This window comes from Engraulis encrasicolus, chromosome 4 (assembly GCF_034702125.1).
Source record: "Engraulis encrasicolus isolate BLACKSEA-1 chromosome 4, IST_EnEncr_1.0, whole genome shotgun sequence".
Lineage (NCBI taxonomy): Eukaryota > Metazoa > Chordata > Actinopteri > Clupeiformes > Engraulidae > Engraulis > Engraulis encrasicolus.
In genome coordinates, this window is record NC_085860.1 from 442,501 (window position 1) to 457,500 (window position 15,000).

Genomic DNA, 15,000 nt, shown 5'->3' on the forward strand with positions numbered 1-15,000 from the left:
AGTATAGTATAGTATAGCACAGTATAGCATAAAATCGCATAGTACAGTATAGTACAGCTATGTTATACTATACTATACTATACTATACTATACTATACTATACTATACTATACTATACTATACTATACTATACTATAGCCTACTATACTAATAGTCTAGATTAGTAATAGACACAAAGAAGTGGTGCTACTGCACTCTTGTTTGGTATTACCGTCTGTTACTGAACCACTGCTTCAATGATAAGTGCAGTAACTACACATGACTTACTACTGTGTTTCAGCTTGTAAGACGTAACCTCTTACAACCCAAAAAAACAGTAACATCCGTTTCTGTAGTTAATGCACTATTACTGTATTAGCCCGAATATAAGACGATCCTGAATATGAGATTACCACCCATTTTCAGGCTCATGTTTTGGGAAAAACGTTTTTTTTTAAAGACTAAATTTTGTTTCACATTGGAAACTTCTTTCAAAATGCAGTTTTTAATTTGTTTTAAAATCTGAGGCTTTTTACATAAAACACATTTCACAATATAATTTTCATGACATTTTCAAAAGACCACAGATGGCTTCTCATACCCTTTTCCTTTCTTTGCTCACTTTACAGTTTTGTGGCATTTTTATGAAGCATAATGGCCGCATACAGGTTAAGTAAAAAAAATAATTTAAAAAAAGTTTTTAACGCTATTTAGTCTAGCGCCTGGAAATAAGACGACCTCCCTTTTTAGAGTAGGCCTACTATTTTTATAACAAAAGCCACGTCTTATATTCGGGACAGCACAGTAGGCTACTGCTTATTATACGGCCCTCTACAATGTTGCGAGAGATTCCATTCAATTTCAATGGGCAGCCCCGATGTTCGGTGGTCACTATTTTACGATAGTGCCCTCAAATAATGACCGCTGCCAATGGCAACGAGTTTTGTCACTTCAGAGATCACTCCGCAAGTAGATTGGTCACATCTATGACTGATAGGCCTACTTGATTGTGGTTGGCCAGTGACAAGCCACTTCCCAAAGTTTCCCAAACGATGCAAGTTCTTGTTTAGTACGATATATAGGGTAGTTTGGTATAGTATAGTATAGTATAGTATAGGCCTAGTATAGTATAGTATAGTATAGTATAGTATGGTATAGTATAGCACAGTATAGTACAGTGTAGTACAAACAGCATGGTATAGTTTAGCATGGTTCAGCAAGTAGTGTGGTATAATATGGTGTCATAGCATGGTATTATCACAGGATAGTATAGTAGGCCTATAGTATAGTATACTGTAGTACAGTATAGTACAGTATAGTACAGTATGGTATAGTATAGTATAGAAGAGTATAGTATATTATAGTATAGTACAGTATAGTATAGTATTGTATAGCATAGTATAGTATATCATAGTATATGGTATATAGAAGAAAATAATATAAACATTTAAGCTTGTGACTTTGAGTAAAAGAGGGTTGTGGGTCAGGCGCCTCCAGATCAGACATTCCTGGGCCGCAGTAAGTAACTGCAGTGTTTGATGGGATGTAATCGTCTGGCTGGCACAGGCACATAGCCATAGGGTAGAGATAGCAGAGCAGAGCAGAGCAGAGCAGGGCATACTCAGACTCACCTCTCCCTTCTGGTCTACGCTGTCCTCCCTAAAATCAGGATTCACCTGCAAATGCAAACCAAGTAGCCATTACATCCTCTTCCACCCCAACAACCTCTCACACACACAAACACACATGCACGCACAGACAAACACAAACACACCCACCCATGCACACAGTCACACAGTCACACAGTCACACAGTCACACAGTCACACACACACACAGTCACACACACACACAGTCACACACACACACACACACACACACACACACACACACACACACACACACACACACACACACACACACACACACACACACACACACACACACACACACACCTTTTAAAAGTGGCTCAATTCACTGAAAAGCCATATGTAAATGTATAGGCTACATGCACACAGAGAGGTGAACAGACCCTCTCTCCCACACACTCACAAACACCCTTACACACAGAGCTAAGATCATGCAGCAGTTCGGACAAGTGTCTAAACAGTGGGAAGACTGCCATCTACAGTAGAGCGACTGTAAACTCAAGCCCTCTACATGCTCCAGAGGAAGAGATTGGGCCATGCCGGCTGTGCATTTCCAACTGTAAAGAGAAAAGGGCCCACGCAAGAACAGGGAGGCAGTCTAGTTCTGGATGAAACCCCACATTTTGGCACCACTCCCATCACAATGTTGGCATGCCTTCATGACCACTACCAGGTGGAATGAATTAGGAGAAACGATCCACAGACGAAGACCCAGCTTTGATTTCGACGGTACAACTCACTCCATGCATTCAAAATAATACAAACACCATATCGCATGGCCTACAGAGGGGACACACACCATGTTTTTGTATAGGTACTGACACACAAGTCACATGAAGGCAAACCTCACACACAACATCATGCATCACTCTTTATAGTAAATCCGCATAGGGGAATATCAGAGGCCAAGATAGAATTAGATGGAATCAGATGGAATAGATGGGGTTGATCATCATGCAGAGTAGGAGTGTGGAGACGAAACCCATAGGAAAAATATACCTATACAAAAAACAAACATGGCTGTACAAATCTTATATGTGGAGGGGAAAAAGAAATCAGCCATTTTATAGTGTCATGAGTAAGCACTCATAAACATCCCAATGTACTTTTTTGCATAGAATGTGTATGTGTGCCTTACTTGTATATGAGGGAAAATGTTCATATAAGAATTGTATAGACCATGCGTGACTGATTTTGGAGGTTTTCTGTAGATCAGTGATTCTCAAACTTTTTCAGACCGAGGACCACTTTGTCCCCCCAAAAGTGTTCAGGGACCACCTGTCAACTGAATTGACAGTTGATGGGTGCTAATTCGGCATAGCTAATTTTGATGCAGATCACTTACTTTTTATTCACATTTACAAGCCTTATTGTGGTGAAAATATGTTTGGCTTTGTAATAATGTTACAAATATAGCCTTCCACTAGCTTGTCTTGAAGAAGTAGAAATCCCCTTGCTGACCACCTGAGCTCTGTTGCGGACCACCATTGGTCCCCGGACCACACTTTGAGAATCACTGCTGTAGATATTTGTCCTATGGGAAGAGAATGGAGCATAAAGAGGGAGGGAGTGGGGGCTCACCTCTGCAGCCAGGTAGTTGCCGGTGGCCAGGTGTTTGAAGCGGAACAAGCTGTTCCATTGGCCGGCCCCTCCTCTGCAGGGGTCATAGTGCACCACCTGGAAAACAATACCGGCACCGGCACACAAGACACATCTCACATTAGCAGGACCTCTACAGTGTCTTTCAATCAATAAGTATGGCCAGTCAACCTGCGGACAAGGTGGTATAGAGTAGACATCATGGATTATATATAATTATAATTCTAGGGCAGTCATGGGTAAGCAGTTTGGGTGACAGACTTGTAGCCCAAAAGGTTGCCGGTTCGATCCCGAGACGCCAGGTTGGTGGAGGAGTCAATTATCCAGTGCTCTCGCCCGTCCTCCTCCATGACTGCGTTACCTTGAGCATGGTACCCTCCAGCAATACTGCTCCTTTGTGTTTGTGTTTGGGCTGTCCCCTTGCACCGGTGAGGCATAAATGCAATCCCGTTGTGTGATGTGGAGTGCTGTCTAACAATGTCAATGGTAGTTTCCCAGGTTATGGCACATAAGCCCCACCGCACTGCTCCCTTGGGGCGCTGTAGGGGGCTGCCCCCTTGCACGGGTGAGGCATAAATGCAATTGCGTTGTGTGTACAGCACTGAGTGCTGTGGAGTGATGTCACAATGACAATGGGAGTTGAAGTTTCCCAAGTGGGTTTTCACTTTCACTTAATTGATCATGTAGCATTTGTTGATTGAATGATTGATTGATTGTTGATTGACATCACATCAACTTCCCCTTTAAAGGCGCAGTTTTCTTCCAGTGTCAAAGGAAATGAGTGTGTCCAGCAGACCACACATAATACACCTTGCAAGACAGATGAAACACTGTGCACACATGTAAACACACAACCATTACTCTGCCTGGAGAAAGACACTTATAATAATGGGAGGAACACAAAAGTAGCCAAAGATTAGCCTGGCTCTCACGCAGCCCCTTCGTGCTTCATGCATCTTGGATAAACTTTGTGAGCTCGCACTTGGGTCTGGAAATCTTAGACAAGCCCAAAGGAATCAGATATTTCACAGCCTGTCCAATCGGAATCGCGGGGCAGGATCGAGGGGCGGGGTATATACAAGTCAATGGTTGAAGTAGTACCTGATTAAAAAAAAGCCATGTGAATTCTCCAATCAGGTTCGAGCTGTTTTGAACACACCCACGCCTTTCCAGAGCTAAGCGATTGACAATATTCCAGATGGTTGGTAACAACCATCGCGTGAGAACCAGGTTAGCCAAAGATAGCCACCAGCATCAAATCAAATGGAGCCAAACCTCGATTTCCCAGAGTGCTTTAGAGCTGGTGGCGGAGGTTGCTGATTGGCGGAGCGTGGTCCTGAGGAAGACATGCTGCTGCTTCCTGTACTGGTCACCCGTCAAGAACTTCTCCTGCTCTGCGTGGAACAGCCTCACAACATCCCCCTGGTCATAAAGGAGAGAGAGGGAGAGTGAGACAGTGAGAGAGAGAGGGAAAGGGGGTGGAGAGGAAGAGAATGTAGGAGAGCAAATAGAAAAGACAAACAAGCAAACAGGCAACTTGATATGGAGGTAGGAGCCAAAGACAATGGCTGGTGGAAAACAATGGTATTCAGAGTCATGATGGGTTTTCCACGACAATTTGCAATATTCAGTGGACTGACGCAAGTCCCCAATATGAGATACGGTAAATGACTGGTGGAACACAGTGGTCCTGTGTAGGCCAGGAGCAGAGGCGGACAACCTGGATTGAGTTGGGCTTGTCATGCCAGTCTTGCCACTTTTTAATTCCGCCAGCTCCAAAGCAGAGCAACTCACTAATAATAAGCTCACCTACTGGAAAGACATATTCTGCAAATGAATAAGGTCAGGTAGTTAAGTGAATTGGTTGGGATAACTAGTAAGTCTGTAGGAGAGGTGTGTGCTGCACGTTGATCTTTTTTTCTTCACATTGGCAACATTTTTATCCTTCTATGAACCTGAAGATCAGGCCGTTGAAACAACAAACCTGCGACAGGACTTCTAAAATAGCATGTGGCAGAACTTTTGCATATGTGGCAGGAGGACGTGTGAGCAGACTGGAGGAAATGTGCAACCTACTGACCACATTTAGCACATCGTCTATGCATGTAGTTACACAAGAGTAGTATGTGTGTGTGTGTGTGTGTGTGTGTGTGTGTGTGTGTGTGTGTGTGTGTGTACTGACCCCCTTTAGCACATCGTCTATGTAGTTACAAAAGAGTAGTAGTGTGTGTGTGTGTGTGTGTGTGTGTGTGTGTGTGTGTGTGTGTGTGTGTGTGTGTGTGTGTGTGTGTGTGTGTGTGTGTGTGTACTGACCCCTTTTAGCACATCATCTCTGTAGTCACTGAACTTCATGAAGAGAGTCACCTTCCAACTAGTGTTGCAGTTCACAGCATTCACCTGTTCACACACACACGCACACACACACACACAGTAATACAAACACAGTCAGACATGCACATGTATAAGGACGTCATAGGATCTTTATTGTTTACAGTCATTGCCTTAGAACCAGAGCTGGAGGTCAAATAAATAAAAGATTTCATTTTCCGTATAAAATGTATTCAGGTGATGTGAACAGGTGTCAGGCGCTTTTTAAGGATCACGCCACACAGCAGCGAAAACAAGGGCCCTTCTCACCCACCTCCTTACAGCCGCGGTTGTCCAGGAGCTCAATGTTGCTGGCGTGTAGCGGCTGCCCTGCGTTTACGGGCATCAGCACCACCTTGTCACCAACCACCACCTTCACACACGCACGCACAAACACACACACACACACACACACACATACACACAAGCGCGCGCGCACACACACACACACACATGCACAGAGGGAAATACCGGACGGAGATGAAATTAGATTACTAAAAATAATCATTAACAAAAAAACAAGACAGGACAAGAGTGAGAGGTCTCCAGGGGAGAGTGGGTCACATGACATGCAGTGAGTGGCCGTTACTGTGCTGCATGAGCGTGGGGTGGCAAACAGGAAACAGCAGCCCTTTGGCATGCACGATAGGACGGGACGTCACGCTCATGATATGAGGGAAGCTCCATACCATGCTTTTACGGGCGTCCCACACAGCAAAGTCACACCCTGCATGCCACTCTGGGGCTGTCCGTCTTACGCTGCGCATCTCTGTCTGCCTGCCTGTCTGTCTACAGGACACAAGGGAAGCACAGAGCTCTAGGCCAGTCTGTATGATATGCGGGAAGCTCAGAGCTGTCGGAGAGTCTGTCTGTCTGTCTGTATATCTCTGTCTCTCTGTCCATTAGTCTGTCTGTCAGCCTTTCAGCCTGTCTGTCTGCCTTTCAGCCTGTCTGCCTGTATGATATGGGGTAAGCGGAGAGCTGTCTGTCTGTCTGTCTGTCTGTCTGTCTGTCTGTCTGTCATGCAAACTAAGAATCATTCACAACTAGACAGCTTACAGACAACCAAAACACACCCAGCTATGCATGGAAACAAGGTTTCTCTCCCTCTCTCTCTGTCTCTCTCACTCTCTGTCCTTGTCTGCGTGTTTAGCCCTCTATAATGTCAGAAGTGCCTTTCAGTGGTATATCTATGCTATAATATACTATCACTCTGTGCTTCATGCATGGAGAAGCGTAGGAGGCTCTTAGACTGTTTTCTTGGTCCATGGACATGACAAAGGTGGCATTCTTCAAGTGGCAATTCAACAACACATCACTACTCACTTTACACACAGAGAGGGTGTTTGTAAAGACGGGTGTGGAAGGAGTGACTGAAGGCAAAGTAAACAGGTTTTATATGGCCCGGGGTGGGGGTTGTTTACAAAATAAAGTGCTAGAGTGATTGTGGATAAGCATTGACCAGCACAGGTATGGTGGATTATTTACTAGATTAAACACAGTTTTAATATTTAATCACCAGATGATAAAAGTGAAAGTGCTACTTGCTCAGTGTCAGTTCAATCTCGTTCTCTCCCCTCCCAAAACAGGAAAGCAAAAAACTGTGATGTGTGATAACAAGCTGACATAGCAACCAGCAACAAGTCACACCATCAGATGCAAGATTTACACTGCAATCGCACACACATGCGCACACACATGCACAGCAACCAAATCATGTACCTTTACCCACTGGGTGTCTAAGGCGAGAGGAAAGGGAAGATCATATGAGTTAGCGAGTTATAGCATGACCGGACACAGCCTAAAATATCACAGAAGTAAACTTTGTCTTCAACTTCAAATTTTAAAGAGCACAAAATTTAAACATGTCTGTCCACAAACCATTGCAGAATTACCCTACGAGTTACATGTTACAAACGATCACAGCTCGGCAAAATAATGGTATTAAAAGGTATTCTCATAATGTAGCGTCTGCTGCGTTAGATTAATTACATCAATGGTTGAGCAGTTTCTCCAAATGCCCTCCTCCTCCAGGTCGATTAAAACACAGTACAACGCATCACAGCAGTGAGTTAGTGGGTTCATAAAGGCTCATAAAGAGGATGTTGTTCAAATGAATGACTCCGATCTGGCTGCAGGCTCAACAGCAGCAGTGATCGAAATGAAGAAGAGGAGAAGAGGAGGAGAAGAGGAGGAGAAGAGGAGAAGAGGAGGAAAAGAGGAGGAGAAGAGGAGGAGGAGAGGAGGAGAAGAGGAGAGGAGGAGAAGAGGAGAAGAGGAGAGGAGGAGAAGAGGAGAAGAGGAGAGGAGGAGAAGAGGAGAAGAGGAGGAGAAGAGGAGAAGAGGAGGAGAAGAAGAGGAGAAGGGAATGGAGGTGGGGTGGGGTAGGCAATATGGCACAAACTTGTAGTAGTTGTGGATGTTTTTTTCCATATCGTAACGTACTTTCATACAACATAATTTAATGTATAAAATGTCCTTTATTGACGTTGTCCTTTGTTGCACTGGCCAGAATCACATGGCATCACATGGCTTCCAACAAACCGCAAAGAAGCGCACACACACAGTTGAATACACAGAATCTGACGAAAGCAGTTCACAAAAGCATGTTCTAGTAATAGTAACCATGTGCCTGATCACTTTTGCTACAATTGTCAAGTTTATTACAGCACTTTTTTCCCAAGCCTAGGGTGGTTGCACCTTCTATGCATCACATCCCTCAGTGCACCACTAGAATGTGTGTGTGTGTGTGTGTGTATGAATGTGTATGTGCATGTGCGTGTGCGTGTGCGTGTGCGTGTGTGTGTGCGCATACACACACGCATATGTGCACGTATGTGTGTTGGTGACACCTACATTGTCTCCCTCGCTGCGGAGCTTCCAGAAGGGCTGGATGTAGAACCAGGAGCCCTCGTTGCCAGCGTTATCCAGGGACACCCGCATGGCATTCTTCTCCAGGAGAGCCGGCAGACGCTTGTTTACCGTCAGGTACTTATTACTCTTGATGTGCAACAGCTGGAATATTTAAGACATATTCCGGAGATCAACCATTACATTAACCCCTTAAGACGCGGCTTTATACATTTGTTGTTACCAGTATGGTAATGACCAAGTCGTGGTGCATTACTAAAGGGCCTGTGTTGTGTCATAGTATTGTAGTGCTATGGTAGTTACATTTCAATGACTATTACAGCATGCCACTGGAGGTACGGCGCGCATTAAGGGGCTACGATGACAGTGGAGAATAAACTGGTCCACTTCGAAAAGACTAGGCCAGGGATGACTGGAGCACTCAGATATTTTTTAGTTATTTTATTGTGGTGCAAACATAATGACTGACGTTTCGACGCAGTGTGCGTCTTCTTCATGTGTGCGTCTTCTTCAGAGTCTCTGAAGAAGACGCACACTGCGTTGAAACGTCAGTCATTGTGTTAAAAAAGTATCTGAGAGCTCCAGTCATCCCTGGCCTAGTCTTTTCAAAGTGGACCAGTTTATTCTCCATTATCTACCGTCCTGGACTGGACCCACCAAGAAGGTTAGAGCGCAAGTGACTTCCCTTTTATTAAGATGACAGTGTTTAAGTAGCTTACAGGAGAAGACATAAGTAAAGTTGCATACAGTGTGGTGGAAAAATACATCAAGGAGGAGCACGCAAGCATAGCAACTAAGGTTGGTGGAGGGTTTGTTTAGTCCTGAAATATTCAGAAGAATAGAAGAATATTCAGAAGCGTCTTAAAGGTTGAGATGGATTACCACGGAAGAAGTGTAAATGTATCAACTGTAACTGGGACTGAAACTGTCCATCCTGTATTCAAAAAGTAAAATCCCTGGGGGCTCAGTGGGCTAATAAGCTATAACACCGTTTTTTTTAACAAACGCCCCCCTGACCTCATCATAAGCCTGGTAACGCCCCCACTTATTAATAAGGAAAGTAAGGTAAGGTAACTTTATTGATACCCGAAGGTAGATTTGTTTGCAGGTAAAAAGTAGAAGCTTACAACAGCACCACACAATACAATGACAGTGACACAGACAACAAGACAGGAGCATAAGAAAAACAGACATTAACAAACAGACAAAACAAATGCTCCAAATAGAATTAAGTAATAAATAAATAAATAGATATAACTGGATGGAGGATGGAATCATGTACTATTCAGGGCCTTAATAGTTGAGGGGACAAAACTGCATCTATACCTTAAGAATAGAATGCTCCCCTAATGCCCCCCAATGGTAACAAAACTAAACTGTAAAATCTCTGTGCAGAGATTTTCTGAACTATGTCTGAACGTGAATCGAGACGCCACTACCCCTACACGTGGACGCGCAAAACGGAGGGGAGGGAAAAAGGTGTAGGGCTAAGGGGTGTAATGGTATTTACCGCAAGTCTTTGACCTAACACATCCAGTGTAGCCTCAGCCTTCGAGGGAACATATGGCAGGCTTTTACCTTCTGATAAAAAGATTGAAGTTTCCGCCTAACTGGCCATGGAATATACAATTTGACTCAATAGAACATCTGTCAATGTTGCACGTTTTATTATGCAACTCCCACGATATGAATATCACAAAACAAGCCTCGACATATTTCTCCCCCAATATTTCCATCCAGCAACTGCATGTGACAAATTCTGCAAACCCACCCGTCTTTTTTTTCTTCTCTTTTTTTCTGTACAGCCACCCGTTACAAAGAGGCCTAGTGTTAACACGTACGGTAAGGCTTGGGGAACATGTGGCAAGACTACCAATGAGGGGGAGCTACTTTGAGTCTCAAAGGCTGCCGGAACAATCCAGAAAACATGGCCATTGTGGAGTCACATAGCACTCAAAGGGGAGACAGGGAAGCCAAGAAAGGGTACTCTTTCACTTTCAACACTAGGGATGCGCAAAAAAAATTGTCATGACAATGTATTGCAATACTAACTTTCACAATATACTGCATCGATTCATGACACCGAAATTCATAAAAAAGTAAAAACATTGTGCATGGAATGTGCCACTAGTTCATATTTTTCAGTAGAGAGAAGGTAATATTTCTATTGTACTTGATCAATTGACTTATGGATGCTATACAGCAACTGGTCAGTAAGCTGTATTTTTACACATTTACTGAGGCAAATATCGCAATGAATCGCATGTGCATGTGTGTGTCCAAAAGAGCCTTGGCTGTCTTCAGCATGCGTTCAATAATCTAATGGCCTGATGGAAGAAACTGCTTGGAGTTTGGTGGTGCAAACTTTCCAACTTCTAAACCATTTGCCAGACCGTAATAGCTCAAACAGTTCACGACTGGGGTGGGTAGGATTGTTCAAGATTTTTTTGGCCTTCCTAATGCATCTTGCCTCATATAACTCATATCACATATGGAGTCACACACCACTCATAGGGAGACTAGGGAAGCGATGAGAATAAAGTTATATGTCTGCACACGTGCTCGCATGTTGCCATTTTATTCTTCCTAGAAATGACAACTCTTTCACCTAAAACGCTAGACACTGTAGCTCGCTGCTAACAACTGGACATGGCTGCACCTTGGTGTGTGCAGACAGATGGCTATAGCAGGGAGGTGAGGAGTGAATAGAACAGGCCCTGCGGTTTGGCCAAGCCGCAGCCCTGACCTTAGTTACAGCCCCGAAAACAAACACGGCGCTCAGTGTGATCTGATAAAAAAAACGGGAGGTTGAAGGGAGTTTGTGTGTGTGTGTGTGTGTGTGTGTGTGTGTGTGTGTGTGTGTGTGTGTGTGTGTGTGTGTGTGTGTGTGTGTGTGTGTGTGTGTGTGTGTGTGTGTGTGTGTGTGTGTGTGTGTGTGTGTGTGTGTGTGTGTGTGTGTGTGTGTGTGTGTGTGTGTGTGTGTGTGTGTGTGTGTGTGTACATCTGTATGTGTGTGTGTGTGTACGCCTGTGTGTGTGTGTGTGTGTGTGTGTGTGTGTGTGTGTGTGTGTGTGTGTGTGTGCGTGTGTGCGTGTGTGTGTGTGTGTACACCTGTGTGTGTGTGTACACCTGTGTGTGTGTGTGTGTGTGTGTGTGTGTGTGTGTGTGTGTGTGTGTGTGTGTGTGTGTGTGTGTGTGTGTGTGTGTGTGTGTGTGTGTGTGTGTGTGTGTGTCAGGCTGTACCTGTATGACACTGCTGTACTTGACCACCTCACCCAGAAGCTTCTTGTTCTCCGTCTCATTCTGTTTCTTCTCCAGCTCTGCAGCATGCTACGGAGAGAGAGAGAGAGAGAGAGAGAGAGAGAGAGAGAGAGAGAGAGAGAGAGAGAGAGAGAGAGAGAGAGAGAGAGAGAGAGTGAGTGAGTGAGTGAGTGAGTGAGTGAGTGAGTGTGTGTGTGTGTGTGAGAGAGAGAGAGAGAGAGAGAGAGGGAGAGAGAGGGGGGGGGCATAGAAGGGAATGGCGTGATTTAGATAAGTGTGGGAGGACAGAAATTCCTCCCTGGCATTTTGTAAGTAGTAAGTAATTCACAGCTGCATTATCACTTTGCCAGCTGAACACTATCCCGTCCGAGTGCCCCCACCTCCCTCCTCTCTCCTCTCTCCCGCTCTCTCCCTCTTTCTTCCCCCTCTCTCTCTCTCTGTGAGAATCCCAGGAACGGAAGTTATATAACTCCACCTCTCCAGCAGAATTTAAAGAAATGTCCTGTACTGCATTTCACCTACGCTTTATAAGAAAGTGCAGTAACACCGGGGCACTCTCGTATAATAAAATGTGTGGATGATGGGGCAGAACTGGCAGAACAGGACTGGCAGCTATTATGCAGAAGAGGCATCCTGTGTTCAGATAAAATAAAAAACTTTTTAAGCCGTGCCGTGGCCTAACGGTAGGGCACTCGTCTGCTACGCGGCTGACCCTGGTTCGATTCCGGCCCGTGTCCTTTGCCGGCCCTTCCCAGTGTGTCTCTCTCCCCATTTGCTTCCTGTCTCGTGCTTCACTGTCCTACCTCAATAAACATTAAAAAGAAAAAAAAAAATATATATATATATATATATTTTTTTTTTTTTTTTAAATTATTATTATTATTTTATTTATGTACACTCACCGGCCACTTCATTAGGAACAGCTCTCTAATGCTGGGTTGGACCCCCTTATGCCTTCAAAACTGCCAGAACTGCCTGGAACAATACTCGGGTAGACTGTGGCATTCCAACAAATTGGTATTAATTGGCCCAAATTGTGCTAAGAAAATATCCATATGCCATTATATCCCCAGCCTGAAACGTTGATGTAAGGCAGGGTTGACCCATGTTTTCATGTTGTTGACGCCAAATTCTGACCATTCCACCTGAGTGTTGCAGTAGATATCAAGACTCATCAGACCAGGCAACATTTTTCAAATCTTCTAGTTCCGTTTATGGTGAGCCTGTCCAAATTGTTGCCTCATTTTCCATGCACCAATTGTGGTTTTCTGCTGCTATAGCCCATTTGCCTAAAGATTTGATGTGCTGTGCAATCAGGGATTCTCTTATGCATACATCGGTTGTAATGAGTAGTTAATTGACTTAAATTTTGCCTTTGTATCAGCTCAAACCAGTCTGGACATATTCCTCTGACTGCTGCCATCAACAAGATATGTTTGCCCACAGAATCGCTGCTCACTGCATTTTTTTTCTTTTTCGTACCATTCTTTGTAAACCCTAGAGATGGTTGTGTGTGAAAATCCCAGTAGATCAGTATTTTCTGAAATACTCAAATCAAGCCCTTTCGGCTTGACAGCCATGCCATGTTCAAAGACATTAAAATAACCTTTCTTCCCCATTATGATGCTCGGTTTGAACTTCATCAGATCATCTCCACCATGTCTACATGCAAAAATGCATTGAGTTGCCACCATGTGATTGGGTGATCAGAAATTTACCTCAATGTGCAGGTGTAACAGGTGTTCCTAATGTAGTGGCCGGTGAGTGTACACACACACGCGCGCGCGCGCACACGCACACGCGCACACAGTACAGGCCAAAAGTGTGCCTCACCTTCTCATTTATACATTCTCTTTATTTTCGAGGATTTTCATTGTGTATTTTCATGCAGGGCATCAAAACTGTGCTTGAATACATGGAGAATGACGTGCTTACCCACAAAATATCATTCTAGCTGTTGTCCAACAGCAACATCAGCTGCTTATCCACCTAATGTCAACGCGGCACAACTGATGGCCCCACACATTTCAATATGCTTATTTTTGTCTATTGTCTATATGTAGTCAGTCAGTCATGTCAATCCTAATTGAACAATAAAGTCCTTCAATAACTCACTAGAATTGTAGAACTAGAATTTTGAGACCTAAAACCTAGTTTTAAACACTTGCCAATACAAGAATTTTACAGACATTTTCTTGATCTGATATTGAGTCATAGCCAGTTACTTGGAGAGGTCAAACCTGTGTTGGAGGGAATCTGTGGCTGGGTTTTTCAGTTTTACTTTTACTTTTTGTATCACTGCTTCACCTAGATAACCAGCTATGCTGACGAAGTGACCCATTATCAGATCAAGAAAATCTCTCTTGTATTGCTTGTATCCATTAAAATTGAATCAACTGACTGAGTATTTTTACTTCAAAATAGACAGAAAAATAAGCTTGTTGAAACATGTGGGGCCCGCAGTTTGTGTTGATGTCACTGTTTGGCATTTTTTAAAAATATTTTTTTAATAATGTTTTTATATTTTTTATATTTTCATTTTTTTGTTACGCACAAAATTATACATGTGTTCATTCACAGTTTTGATGCCCTCCCTGAAAATTTACTAAGTTCTGTAAATAGCCACAAAAATAAAGAGAATTAATTCAATGAGAAGGTGAGTCCACACTTTTGGCCTGTACTGTATATAAAAGAAAATTAAAAAAGTTCTGCTGCAAACATATTAGTTCTAGCTCTTGACCTTGTCGCCAAGTCATAAAACCACACGTGTTGATGTAACAGACAAAGATATGTAGATGTGCGCAGACAGGGATTGTTTAAAAACGGGAAACCCATACAGATGGAGCGTTGCAATTGGAGGACTATTGGAGTTTGTGGCCCCAAAAATATCTTTAAAAAAGAATTTACCTGCAGCTTCTTGAAGAGGTCTCCTTGGGTATTGTTGCCTTGCTTCCCCTGCTTGGCCTTCTGGAACTGCTTATAGGCCGAGTACCGGTTCATGGGACACACCTTGAACAGGCAGTCTACACAGCACAGGACACAGGACAGCAGAAAAGGTTGTGTGAAACATGAACAATCTGCCTGTAAGCACCAATACTTGCTTTGGGGCTTTGGAACTTGTTTGGCACTACAAGTTCCAAAAAGAAGTTCTGTTGTTTACTCAATGTTGTTCCCTCATTCAATACATACTGTGCTCATGTTTGTTCACTCATTCAATTCATGCTGCAATACCTAGGTGTTGCGTTATTTCATTTCTTGTATAGTTCACCACAAAT

At 43.6% G+C, this 15,000-nt stretch overlaps 1 protein-coding gene across 6 annotated transcripts in view; it reads right to left on the bottom strand.

Annotated features, from left to right (window-relative positions):
- The window catches only part of itpr2 (inositol 1,4,5-trisphosphate receptor, type 2), a 212,954-nt gene that overhangs the window by 176,335 nt on the left and 21,619 nt on the right, over nucleotides 1–15,000 (bottom strand). For 4 of the 6 annotated variants that reach the window (XM_063196408.1, XM_063196404.1, XM_063196407.1 and 1 more), the window contains exons 3-10: nucleotides 14,633–14,748; nucleotides 11,708–11,794; nucleotides 8,450–8,608; nucleotides 5,868–5,966; nucleotides 5,540–5,623; nucleotides 4,502–4,648; nucleotides 3,209–3,304; nucleotides 1,611–1,655 (exon numbers count right to left, since the gene is read on the bottom strand). In XM_063196408.1, coding sequence (XP_063052478.1) covers nucleotides 1,611–1,655; nucleotides 3,209–3,304; nucleotides 4,502–4,648; nucleotides 5,540–5,623; nucleotides 5,868–5,966; nucleotides 8,450–8,608; nucleotides 11,708–11,794; nucleotides 14,633–14,748 — 833 coding nt within the window. The remainder of the gene's footprint in view (nucleotides 1–1,610; nucleotides 1,656–3,208; nucleotides 3,305–4,501; nucleotides 4,649–5,539; nucleotides 5,624–5,867; nucleotides 5,967–8,449; nucleotides 8,609–11,707; nucleotides 11,795–14,632; nucleotides 14,749–15,000) is intronic. The other 2 variants (XM_063196410.1, XM_063196406.1) reach the window with 1 other exon arrangement.